Source organism: Symsagittifera roscoffensis, chromosome 3 (genome assembly GCF_963678635.1).
Source record: "Symsagittifera roscoffensis chromosome 3, txSymRosc1.1, whole genome shotgun sequence".
Classification (NCBI taxonomy): domain Eukaryota; kingdom Metazoa; phylum Xenacoelomorpha; order Acoela; family Convolutidae; genus Symsagittifera; species Symsagittifera roscoffensis.
The window spans coordinates 84,138,491-84,150,869 of NC_087064.1; the positions used below are offsets into that span (position 1 = coordinate 84,138,491).

Consider the following 12,379-nt stretch of genomic DNA (forward strand, 5'->3'; position numbering starts at 1 on the left):
TGTTTGGCTAGGTAGGAGGTTTTTTTGATATTTGTTTTTCATCAATTAACTGGGTAGTTTTAGCGTATTTTATTACTAAGAGAAACCAAAATGACCCGTTTTCGTCTTCTTTTGGTTCTTTTTGTCAATTTGGCTTCTCTTAAGTCCATCAAAATTTGCGCTAAAATTTTTAAGTTAGTTGATCAAAAAAAAATTGTATGAAAAATCCTCCTATTTAGCTCAACGAAATTCTAGAAGGTCAAAATCTCCAAAAATTTGTGCAAAACGTTTGAAGTTTACTTTTGAGCAAAAGTTTTGATTTTTGATTAGTAAAAATGACCTTTTCGGCAATCAACCAAAAATATTCTACTAGACAAATTTTTGAAGATACTATTTTTCTATAACTTCGTTGGGCTTGGTAAGATGCTTCTTCTGATATATATTTTTATCAATTCACTGGGTAGTTTCAGCGTAAGTTTTGGTTCACTAAAAGAAACCAAAACGACCCGTTTTTTTTTGGGGTAAAATGTTGGCCCCGAAACTCCCAAAACAAAAAAGCACATAAAGTTTAAATTCTAAGCAACTTCGTTTTTCATCTTTTTTTTGGTCTAATCTCAACTTAATTTAAGAAAAACGCGTTCAAAGTTTCAAGCTACGTTCAGTTTCCAGATAATTTAAATTAGCACCCTAAACTTTCTTTTGTACGCTATTTTTGTACCCTAAAAAATTCGATAGCATAAATTGTTACACCATAGACCAACTAAAGCCTGAAGTTATTCAAGCGCATCTTGAGCATAATATACAATATTTTTTTGATGAAACCTTTAAAATAACATGGTTTTTATGCCTGCATTCTCAGTCCTAGAAGAAATCGATAGTCTGTTCGAAACTTATTTGAAATTTCGCCACAGCCCCCTCCCCCCCCCCCCCCCAAAAAAAACCTCCATCAGCCCCTCTAACCGACCCTTAAATTTTCCTTGTAACCGACCACAAATACACCTTTGATGTCAATTACTGCAGGAAGTATGAGAAAAGGCAGTACGAACAGTAGTACTTTTTATCTGTCTTACTTTTCGCTCCAGCCGACCACACCCTTCTGCAACTGTCCAATGTGAGGAGTTTCTTCACCTTGAGACGACCTTCGAAAATATTCTGGTCGTCATGCTTCAATGCGGGGTAGATGGGCTGGAACTTCAACAGCATCCCATCACTTTTACATGCCAAACTGGCTGTCTTTTTCTGCACTTTAAACCTTTTCAGTTGGCTTTTGTCGCCCGAAATCCATAGCTCCAGATTGTGCGGAATCTGCAACATTTTGCTGGGATCTGATTTTGGTGATATTGGGCTATCAGGGACAGGTGACGATGTCGAAATTTTATAGAAGTGATCGCTATCATTTCGACCAGTTACAAAACAGAGCCCGTAAATGTTGCTGAATCCAGTGTCTTCCAGGGTCCCTATTCGAATAGGGGTCATGTCAGTTCGATCTGCATCTTTGTTTATTTCCCAGTGATGGTTGTACAAGTTAATAACACCACCTTCATTAACCACAGCCACGCATGAAAAGTGTCCATTAATTCCCTCGTGAACTATGTGATAAATGTCGTGAACAGGTCTCTCCAAGAAGTTGCGCGCTCGTTCTTCTAACTTTCCATCTGTTATTTGTAGAACAATCAAGCTTCCATTATCGGTACCTAACCAAAGTGTCTTATAGACACAGCAGATACAAGTCAGAGCTTCACCATCATCGCAGATTTCACTGAAGCTCAAGGACATCCGAGTTGTTTCTCGCAATATGTCTTTGTAGAACAGTAGTGTAACTTCAACCGCCTGGGTCTCGTTGATACTTGTTTCAGAACTCTTACACTTGTTGTCAGCTCTGACATCGTTAACTGTAAAAAGAGCTATAGTGTTCATAGCTTGAGGCGAGTTGTCACCGCTTACTAACGACAATCCCATATTGGCAACTTTGAAAAACGGAGGCGTTTTAATTTCGATACTTTCGATTAGCTTGCACATTTCCTGCTCCTGTAGTATATCGACAAGGTCCAAAGCGTTGGGTCTCTCTTTGGGATTTGGAAGAGTGCAAAAGCAAAGGAGCTCCAGGAACGCCATTGGACTCTGCTTAGCTGCAGTAGTTGTCATTGGTCTCTTATTTTCGGCAACCATGGTTCGGAAATCGAACAAACTAACCGACAACCAAGGTGGAGTTAGACATATACAGTCATAAATAATCATTCCGAGAGAGTAAATGTCGATTTTATTGTTGAAAATCTCGCGTCCTTCGTCTTGGAGGATCTCAGGAGCCATGTACTGGGGAGTTCCTGGTCTCCCCAACATCTGCTCGCCAATTTCTTTTTGTGTCATTCCGTAATCACTGAGTCTGACCAAACAGGTGTTTTTAAGAGGTAGATCCCGCATCATTCGATGAGGTGCCGGAAAGCTCCAGACCAAAACATTCGCTGGCTTTAAATCACGATGGACGTACGAGTGCTCATGTAAATAGGAAAGTGCACTTGCTAGTTGAAAGATGATGTCTTTAACAACAGGAGGTGGTAGCAAAGAGTTTTCGCTCCTGAAAATCTCCAGTTGACCAGCTAAGTCACCCATTGGTGCAACATCCAGAATTAGAGCAATGGGCGACAAGCTAGCTCCGTAGAAGGAAACAATGTATGGATGTTGCAGTTCCATTAAAACCGATGCTTCTTTTCGAAGTTCCACGTACGCTTCAGCAATTTTGAACGAGGGGTCAAACATCCAGAGTTTCTGATTACTAACAATAGCGTCTTTATCGCCTATAGGTGCCTGGAACCTCTCTTCGACGTTGATTGGCTGATAAACTTTATGTGCAACCGGGATCCGTTCCTCCACTCTCCCTGAGGGGTCCGAGATGTAACCGCTGAACACGGCGCCGAAACACCCCTGGCCGAGATACCTCTCGAGCTCGACCAAATTACTTGGCAGGACTTTGTCTGGTGGAAGGTCAATGAAGAGAAAATTAGGAGCGACTTCGTCAATCGCGAACTCCCAGTGAATTGGACAGCTCAGGTTGACCTACAAAAATTGTTCTATGATCTCTCGGCTATGGTGTCTTCATAACTGAACTCAATATGTCGTTTAAGAGAATGAAAATGAGAGTATTGAAACCAAAAGTTTTCATAAGGTATCAATTGGTATCTTTAGTACAATATATTACCACATAGTTTGGTCACAGTCAAGTCATCGAAAAACAAGTGGTGATTAAAATTTTTACAACATAATTTAAAAAAAAATGCAATAATATAATTGTTTGGGTCCATGACTAAATTCATTTTTAACAAAAATAAACCAAAAGTTGCGTGTAGTTCTTAAGCAGAGGCACAATTGTAGTTCTCCGTAAAAAGCATTTGAGCTTATACGGGTCCTTTCCCTCGCGATAATTGTAATAATAATCATAATAAATTGTTTGCAATGTAGATTCTATTCACTGTAAAATTTACTACATTTACAACCTCATGAAATCTCTTTGCGAGAACGCCGTGGAACTTTGCAGCCCGTTTTCAGGCGCCTCTGATCCTGCTATGACTTCTGTTGGTTTTTAACGTCAATAGTTAATCAAGATCAATAAAAATGATTTCAGTGAAAGAAAAAGTTTAAAGCGAAAAAGAGGGAAATTTCAGCAGTATACCTACTTATGACAGCAAATGTTCTTTTTTAAAATGTTATTTCTACTCAAAAATGAGTTCAACCAGTTGATAATTTCCTAGAAGAAAATTGCCCAAAAACTCATGATTGAAGATTTGTATTTGATATTCTGTGCAGCTCTGAATCCTGGTTACAAAATCTGGGTAGTATTTTCTAATTCTAGCAATTATCGAAGTTTTTTTTTATTACCTATCGAATGCTCTCTTATTCAAAAATGTATTTAAATTTTTCTCAGTTACAGCTTCCTAGACAATGGTCGATATCCACTCTGTTCTCAAAACCTTTTTGTGGTAACTTTAATAATTCATAGATATGTAATTCCTTTACGAAGTATATTTTTCGTTTTTGTCTTATTTCTTCGATGCTTTCATTTCTTCTCTTAAAACAGATAATTTTTATAAGCCGTTTGATTTTAAGTTCAACTGTTTCTAATTTTGTTTTGTCTGTTGACGAATAAGCCAAAACCTCGTACTGAAAATGTTCTTATATGTTTTTTAATTCATGCAATAATGAAAAACAAATCACTCGAATGATTGTCAAATGATTAGCCTTTGCTTGGGCTTTAGTGTTTGCACCCACCTGGCTGGAGCAGGCTAGCAGCAAAATCTCCTCCTCCACGAAACAGTGCAGTCTGGGAAACATGGTGTCCGCAACAAAGGATCTCTTTGTGCTTTTGCGCATGGACATGGTATGGGTGAACCTCACACTGGAACTGGGCATTGATGCAGCTGATCCATACCTAAATCGCAAATAACAGGCCAACTAAAAAGCCGATTTTTAATACAATAGAATAATGAACAAGGCGTGAGTTGGCACTTACTCTGAGTAAATGGTGCCGATGGAGCCGGCGGAGTAGCGGGGCATGGCGGTGGGGTACTGCTGCTGGGGGTGCTCCTGGTCTATTCCGTGGTACTCTCTCCAGTCTCGGCTGTAATCGAAGGTGTCCGCAACTATGGCCGAAGTGTATCTTCTGAAACGCTCACATAGCTATTTACATTATTGTACTTTTCGTTCAGTTGATTCCATTCTATAAATTGTGCATGCAACAACTAACAAAACATAAAAAAACTACTGAGCAAAAATATGTGATGTCTGAAAACACACAAACAAAGATCAGCTCAAATAGCAGAGGCGGAAAAAATAACAAGCAACGCTCTGAAGCAGAAAGAGAAAAGGATCTAGGGTTTTCTCGGTGGGTGGCTATTTTCAAAATTCAATTTTTCGATTTGTTTTGGTAGGCCTAATTAATTTTCCGAACTCTCTCAAAACACTACAAAGACCCTATTTAGCCATAATTATCTGCGCCTCAAGCATCTTTTTGAAAAAAAAATAGTTCACCTTTTAGGTGCTATCCAAAAAATGGCGTTTTTCGGCGGCGCGCGATCCCTCATCAAAATTTTCATATTTTGTCGCCACATACTAGCTCAGAAGAATTTCAGGGTCGGTTGACTCAAAATGGATGATGTAAAATAGTACCAAAGGGCGACCCTTTATATGACTATATGGCTGCCCGACTAAATTCGCCCCTGAAAATTTATGAGAAATGGGGTTTTAGAACACATTTAGCGTTGAGACTTAAGTCAATAGTTGATTATTAACTTTCAAAGCTCTAAAAAAGGTTGAGGTCTTAGTTATGATAAGATTAACTTTTGGGATTTGAGATGATGAAAACGAAAAAAGAAAAAGTACCGCATGACGTTATGTAGTCTGCTGTTCACTCTGTCTAGTTTAGAAGTGCCCGACCTCATTCGAAGCGCTGGCTGCTCAGAGTCGTCTATACTGTCCCGTTTGACAAATGAGAGGCACTTGTCCTCGTCTGTGGGTGTCGGAGTAGGGGTTGCAACATCGCTCTCTGGAAGTAGCGATATATTTTTCACCAGCATAGATTTACACTTGAGAGCGTTAGTATATTAAAGCGAATCTTCTTTTTTCCTAGCTTAACTCGCAAATAAAAGTTTCATTAAAAGAGTTTGCTTATTTGGTGGCTATCTTGCTATAATCACGATTTGTAGCATTAGAAACTTCATACCATCTGTTCTCTGCTTTATATGTGGCTTTTCTTAGTGTATTATTTAGTAGCAGTGACTTAGTATTTAGTGTGTGGGATTCATAGTCTCTAGGTCGCAGACCGAATCCGAGACATGGCCGAGTTTTTACTAAGTCGAAGATTATTTCTTCTTTTTCTTAGTGCACTTATAGAGCTTCTTTTGTCGTTTTCTTGCTAGTGCTTGCGCAGCACAGCTTCGCCTCTGTATAACCGCAAGAAATTGACCACTAGGAATTAAAATGTTTTTTATTGTTCCGACATTCAATACGAAAGTAACGGAATATTTGTGCTCGAAATTCTTCAGACAAATTTCGACATTTTAACTACATATTTTTGACGGAGTTTTTTTATAATCATTCAGAAAGCATTTTTGTCCTGAGCTTGAATTTGAAAAGATATTCCACCTGTAATTATTTTTCGTAAAGATATGGGGGTTAAAAGATTGCTATTTTGACCACAATTATCGCGCGATAAATTTCCGGCTATTAACGCGTAAGCGGAGGTTTAATCCGTCTTTGAAATTGTTCCAAATTGATTGAAAGAAGCTTATTTACCATAATTGGTGTGTAACAAGGAACAAAATTTATTCTTTTGTAGTTTATATGGCGTGTGGGGGGGGGGGGGGCAATTTTTATAGAAAAAATTTCAATTAGAAAAAAAATTTTCCATTTTTTTTATTACATTTGATTTGTTAATAATATTTATGTTATAAGTGCTCCATAAACCTTAAAAGGCAATCAGAACATTCAGGGCTTCGTCTTGTTTTTGTATTTTTGTCAGATAAGTTTTCAAGGAATTATCAAACAATTTTTGCTAAGGTTGGTTAATTCAAACTCCGAGATTGTTTTTTTGTTTGTTAGATTTTTTAACCAATCAAAAAGTTGATGGTAAGCGGTAGCAGTGTCTGCATGTTTTCCCACAACTTGTTAATTTTTGTTTCAACAATTTGGCTCAATGACTAATTTTTACAAAAAAAATTCACGTAGACTAACAAGACTATTCCAAAATTATTTGTTCTTCATCGTAGCCTGGTTCAATCAATAGTTACATCAAAAAGATGATGCTTTTGTGAGACGGCTTTTGGGAGACATGATGCTTTTGTGAGATGTTATTTTTATAGACAGTCATGCAATATCGTGAGGCGATAACTCGTAGAAAGCGACATTGGTCGAAAGCGACCATTCGCACTTTTTTGAAAAAGCAACGATTTATTTAGGCGATAAGGATCTACTTAACATTTCCCCCCCTCCACTTTTAAGAAAAAAAAGGGGGAAATTGTTAAGTAGATTGCAGCAAAATTAGAATTTTCAATACAAAGCTCTAGCGCTAAACAGATTGCAGCAAAATTAGAAGTCTCAATACTAAGCTCTAGCGCTAATTTACTGCTTTTATTAATAGGGCTGGCAATTCTTAAGAAGGTACCAAAGGGAGGGCAATTGTTAAGTAGATCCGGCGATAATTTGTAACAGGCAAATTCGTACCTGGAAAATTATTAATTTTTGTTTTATCTTTCAAAATCACATCGTTTCGTCTAAGGTGGTCAAATTGGGCAAACTTTCATAAGAAACCAATACAAAACGTCACAAATAAAACCACATGGAGATGGAGTAGAAAGCCTTGTAAGACATTTTGAACAACTTTCAACGATGATATCGTACATAAAAACGGTGAGCATGACAGTTAAGTTAGGCGCGCCTTTCTGCCAGGAGAAATGGGCGAACTCCAGAAATTTATAAGATAGTGGCTTTGAGAAAGCTATTTTTTTCAGGTCGGGGGTTAGGCTTGTTTTAAGGGGGGGGGGGTTAAAAATTTTCCCCGTCAAGCTGTTCAATCCTGTTTTTTGTTTCAGTGTCAAACGTGCTGCCATTAGTGCCCTTTTTGAAGCAAAACACAAGAGAGGACCACTATGTTCGCGCATTTTGACAACTGAGGGATTTTCTAATTGAATTCTAGTCGCGTGTTTTATATTTCTTTGTTGTTTCATTGTTAGAACTTAAATTGTTTCTGATCAAAGTAAGTTTTTTGTCAGGACTTAGTGTGGCTTGGTGCAAATAGCCGCTCTCTACAAATCGTCGCTTTTTAAAATACAACGAATTAGCTGTCGCTTTCGACCATTTGTGGCTTTCGACAAATCGTTGCCTTGCCATGTAATATGCTCTACCCTGGTGAAAGTGTGGTTTCTTTCTCTGCTTATGGGGCCTTCCGTCTTCCTCTTCCTCAGAACTGGAGGTGGAGTCTGCATTTGTATCTCGCCTATTGGCCGCTACTTCTTTGAAGATAGCTGCAAACAGGCAAGTATATAAACTGACAGTAGAAGAAAAAGTAGCCATCCGGAAAAACAAACAAAAGCAAGTTCCTTCTTTCTATAGCCAAAATCGCTTTCGCTGCAAAAAAATTGAATTGTGCCAAATAAAAGATAAGGTTAGATTTTCAAAAAAACTAAATCAAAAATTAACTAATTTAAAAAAAATAAAATTTAAAATGTTATCGAAAAAGATCTAGCACAGGTGCCTGATGTGTTGTTGCGTTGCTGGAATTTGGTCACACTTTCCACACTGCACTGCAGATGAAGATGAGTGACTGGGAGCACTGTGTTGTCTCTCTCCGACAGACAATTGGGACAGGGCAAGACCCTTTCTATCGAGTGCTCTCCACAACTAAATGTAGAAACATCAATCACGCTTTCAAACAAAACTCTCTTAATGTCTGGAGCATCTAATAGAGGGAAATTGGTTTGAGTATAAACTAAAATGCGAAAAGAATTCTCCCATTTTACCTGTCTCCCATCATCTGGGGTCTCTGACCCAAGTTGGGGTACCACTCCGTCAACAACATGTCCACATGTTGAGATATGATCTCAAAAAAATGAGCGATCGTTCTCAATTTAGGCCCCAAGTACGTGCACTCGGATAAGCTGTAATTATGAAACATGTGTTGTTCTATGATTGTAACACTGGGCATGAACACTTTGATTGACAGCACTTGTTTCGGAAAAGACTTGATCAGCTCTCGCTCTTGGAACTGTACATCAGTTTTGACTCTAAAAGTGTCTTCGATGTTCAGAGTTCTAGCCATATGACCTTGAGGGTTTATGAGAACGTGTTTTCGTATCTTAACTGTTTCCGGCAGCTGGGCGAAAGGAGATACTTCTCGGCATTGGTCCTCGCAGAGAACCTCTTTCACTTCCAGAACGGGAATGTGGCTCCACAGAAATAACCCCACGCCCGTTTTCCAGCAGCGCCAGCTAAATCCAGAGTTCAACGCGTAGTCCACCAATGGTGTAAACAAATTACTCCCTGTTTCAGACGACTGACTTGAAAACTGTTGTCCAAAGATGTCGCCTGCTGTTAGCGAAAACTGCTCGTCTGAAATTATTCGGGCTATAAATCGAGCCCAAAAACCGAATGGGATGTAAGAAAAGATCATAAACTTAGAAAGACATCGCACGTTTTCTGCTTCGGGCAAGCGAAGTGTCAGAAGAGTTTTGTCGGTGTCCAGCAGATCGCGCGCGTGGGGTGGTTCCCCTTTTAGAATCTCAACTTTGCTGAAAACTTTGTAGTGTTTCCTTGTGATGCCTCTGCGTCTCGATTGGCCTTGCTTCGGTTCTAGAGATGAGACGGCGGCAAAACCCGAGTACTCTGGTGCCACGACGCTAGCAGTGGGGATGTCGCGATTCAGCTGGTTGTCATACCTCTCAATGTGTTCCTTCTCGGTCGGCAGCGACGACGGAATCAACATGTAGTTCTCACTGAACTTAAGAGCCACTTCAAACTGAGACAGCAGCGGGATGAATAAACTGGGCCAAGTTTTGAACTTACTCACTGCAGCAATTTTTGAGATGCGACTTAAGAAGTCACTCACTTTGGCAATTCCACTGCTGCCGTAGTTTTTGTTCTCTTTAACGGTGATCACTTCGGCCAATTGATCGGCCATCCATTGCGGGTCTACGAAGTACTTGTCATTCAGAAGAGTGCTTTCGTAGTGCAAAATGATTCCGTTTTCGTGCATAAATTGCATCATGGTGTTAAACTCAGCTGAATCTAATTCTCGCATGTTTTGCTTCAGCAAATGTCCGTTTATCTTGTCTCGTAGTTTCTGTCCGCTCAAAATGGGCTCCTGGTTTTCCCTTTTCAGGTCTGCTCGCAACTGTCTCACCCAGCCCTCCACTTCCTTGTACTTTTTCGGAACCTCTATGTCGATTATGTTTTTGTTCTTGTCATTTTTCTCGTCGCTTTTCATTTCGGATGCAACCTATTCACAACATAAGAACACGAAAAATAAATGTAAGACTAAAAGTTCTCTTTGAGATTCTCGGATCAAAATAAAAGACTGCCCCGCAACCACCAACCATCACAAAAACAGCGGCTCGGCAAATAGTCAATTAACGTTGGGGCTGCGTTAGCGCGAGTGAAAAGGCAATTTTTAGACGAAACCTTCCAAAAAGTGCGCGAGAACGTTATCGTTTTTGGGATGTTTTTTTTTGAAAGGGCGCCAAAGTCTTTAAAATGTTCTACAAAAACTGGCAAATTGAGTTTAAGTCCGGAGTGTCTCAGTCATAGAGTAATTTCAGATAAGGTACACCGTCTGTTTGTCACGCTATCTTATTTTTGGCCGGATATATTCGAGCAACTTTTTAGTCTGAAACCGATTTAAATCCTACTCTTATATCTCCTATAATTATATATTTGGATTTCAGTAATTTTTTCTGCTAATTCGTTGTCGAAGTCATGAATTTTGTCTAAATGGGAAGTAGTTTTTTGAACATTTTCTATTTTTGTAGCTTTAAATTTTCTTTTTCTTGTAGTTTCCTGATGATTTCAACTTGTTCTAACTTGTCTACTAGTTTTTCGAAATCTATTTAGGATTCTCGGATTTATGATGCTTGTGATTCTTTTTATTAATTGTGGTGCTAAGGTCATCATTAGAATTTATCTCACTATCATATTTTTGTAATCATAAGGATTGAAAGAATAAGTTTTGCGTACTAGGGTTTTGTTTCTTACTGCGATTTGTTTTATGGTTTCAAACGGAAGTCTACAACTTTCGTTGCACAAAACTTTTTGATGTTGTTTATTTCGTTCCGAGTCAAATGTTTTTGAATAACGTTGAGTCAATAAATTTCAATCGAATTTAACTTCTAGTGGTGTTACTGAAAACCATTTTCGGGCTCAGCCATCGAGTGTGGTTTGCATCAGTGCTGTGCGATGTGAACCCATTTTTGATGAAGTGGTGTGTTTATAGGTTTCGGGCCTTTGTTTAGGATTAGGTTAGATTTAACAGCACTTCTAGTCGTCTTCTACTGAGTATTCAGAATCTGTTGTCGTTGAAAAGATTGTTGTTGTAATTGCCTTGGTTGTTGAGAGTTTATGTAAGGTTCGAAAATCTCTGGTTGAAAATTATCAACTGGTTGAACTATAGTATTCCAGTGGTTTTTTGTTAATTGCTTCGTATTGTTGTTGGTTTTGATGAAAGTAATCTTTATCTTCAGAGGTGTCTGCTTGGTTTCTAATGAATTGCTTGTTTTTCGGGTTGAGTTTTTATTCTGTTGAAAAAATGGATAGTTTTCAGTTCAATCTGTCTGAAGTTTTTTTGTCACTAAAAGTTACACATTGGGTTATTGGTTTTGGTGCCTGTTGGATATAATTGTGTTTTTGAAATTGATTTTGTGTTGTATAGAGGGGTCGTGCTATTGGATAACTAATGTTATTATTTGCGAAAAAATCATAACTATGTCTTGCGAAGGTATTTCAAATTGAGTGTCCTTATTGTCATTATCGCTTTTTAGTTATTGGTCTATTTGTTTGTTAATCCATATGTAAATATTTTGGGACGACTGATGAATTGACTGTTGATTGTAAGGTCACTGGTGGAAAAGGAGTTTTATTTTTTGTGTGGTGGTGTAAGTGTTGGATGAATAGGAGAGATAGTTTGTTGTGTTCTTATAGGTTGTGTTTCAACTAGTTCTTCGCTTTAAAAATGTGATGGAGTTTGCATATCTTTTTGTGTAAAATTTTTGGTACCGTTAAGGGTTTCCTGTGTATTGAGAAATGTTTAAATTAAACTTTTTTGCTTGTCCTTTGAATAAATTTTGCGTTATAATTTAAGGTTGTGGTGTCAGTTGTTAAAGGAGCTACTCTTAGATAATCTCTGTGTACGGATATACTTATAAATGCAGCACTTGAAATATCATTTACGATGTTAAAAAATAATACAGGGTCCTATACATAATCTGTATTGTCTGCTAATATTGTTTCATCAATTGTCTGCAAATTTTTTTTCATCAATTGTCTGCTAATATTGTTTCATTTTTATTATATATAAGTTTGCTAAGTTGAATTTATTCTGCTTTGATACAAATTATTGTAATTGTGTTAGTTATGGATCATGATTGGTTGTTTCTAAGTTTTTCACAGAGATAGTTTATCAAAAAAAAAGTTTAAAAAATACTTGTTGTGAACTGGTTCCACCCATCCGGTGTTTAGAAATTTTTTAAGGTTATTTTAAAGAATCGCTCACCCCAGAGCTACTCCTAGTAAAAATTGAGCGTTGAGGGTTGGGATTTTAGCACATGGTAGGCATATGTACCAGAAGCGACGTTGTTCTGGTGGGTGAAGCCAGAGGAGTGTTTTACCGTCTCTTTGTTCTGGGATTGTTTCATTTGTTGATTGT

The 12,379-nt window shown here is 38.1% G+C and overlaps 3 protein-coding genes across 3 annotated transcripts in view; 1 reads left to right on the plus strand and 2 right to left on the minus strand.

The window, feature by feature from the left end:
• LOC134842284 (uncharacterized) overlaps positions 1-7,988 on the minus strand; it is a 33,883-nt gene extending 25,895 nt beyond the window's left edge. Inside the window, exons 1-5 of the mRNA XM_063858555.1 lie at positions 7,872-7,988; positions 5,353-5,515; positions 4,484-4,633; positions 4,243-4,402; positions 1,050-3,033 (exon numbers count right to left, since the gene is read on the minus strand). Coding sequence (XP_063714625.1) covers positions 1,050-3,033; positions 4,243-4,402; positions 4,484-4,633; positions 5,353-5,411 — 2,353 coding nt within the window. The 5' untranslated portion in view covers positions 5,412-5,515; positions 7,872-7,988. The remainder of the gene's footprint in view (positions 1-1,049; positions 3,034-4,242; positions 4,403-4,483; positions 4,634-5,352; positions 5,516-7,871) is intronic.
• LOC134842285 (alpha-mannosidase 2-like) overlaps positions 1-12,379 on the plus strand; it is a 402,951-nt gene that overhangs the window by 141,687 nt on the left and 248,885 nt on the right. The gene's annotated exons all lie outside the window — the stretch shown is intronic.
• LOC134841872 (uncharacterized) overlaps positions 8,187-12,379 on the minus strand; it is a 38,059-nt gene continuing 33,866 nt past the window's right edge. The window contains exons 10-11 of the mRNA XM_063857915.1: positions 8,487-9,961; positions 8,187-8,367 (exon numbers count right to left, since the gene is read on the minus strand). Of these exons, the coding sequence (XP_063713985.1) occupies positions 8,187-8,367; positions 8,487-9,961 (1,656 nt within the window). The remainder of the gene's footprint in view (positions 8,368-8,486; positions 9,962-12,379) is intronic.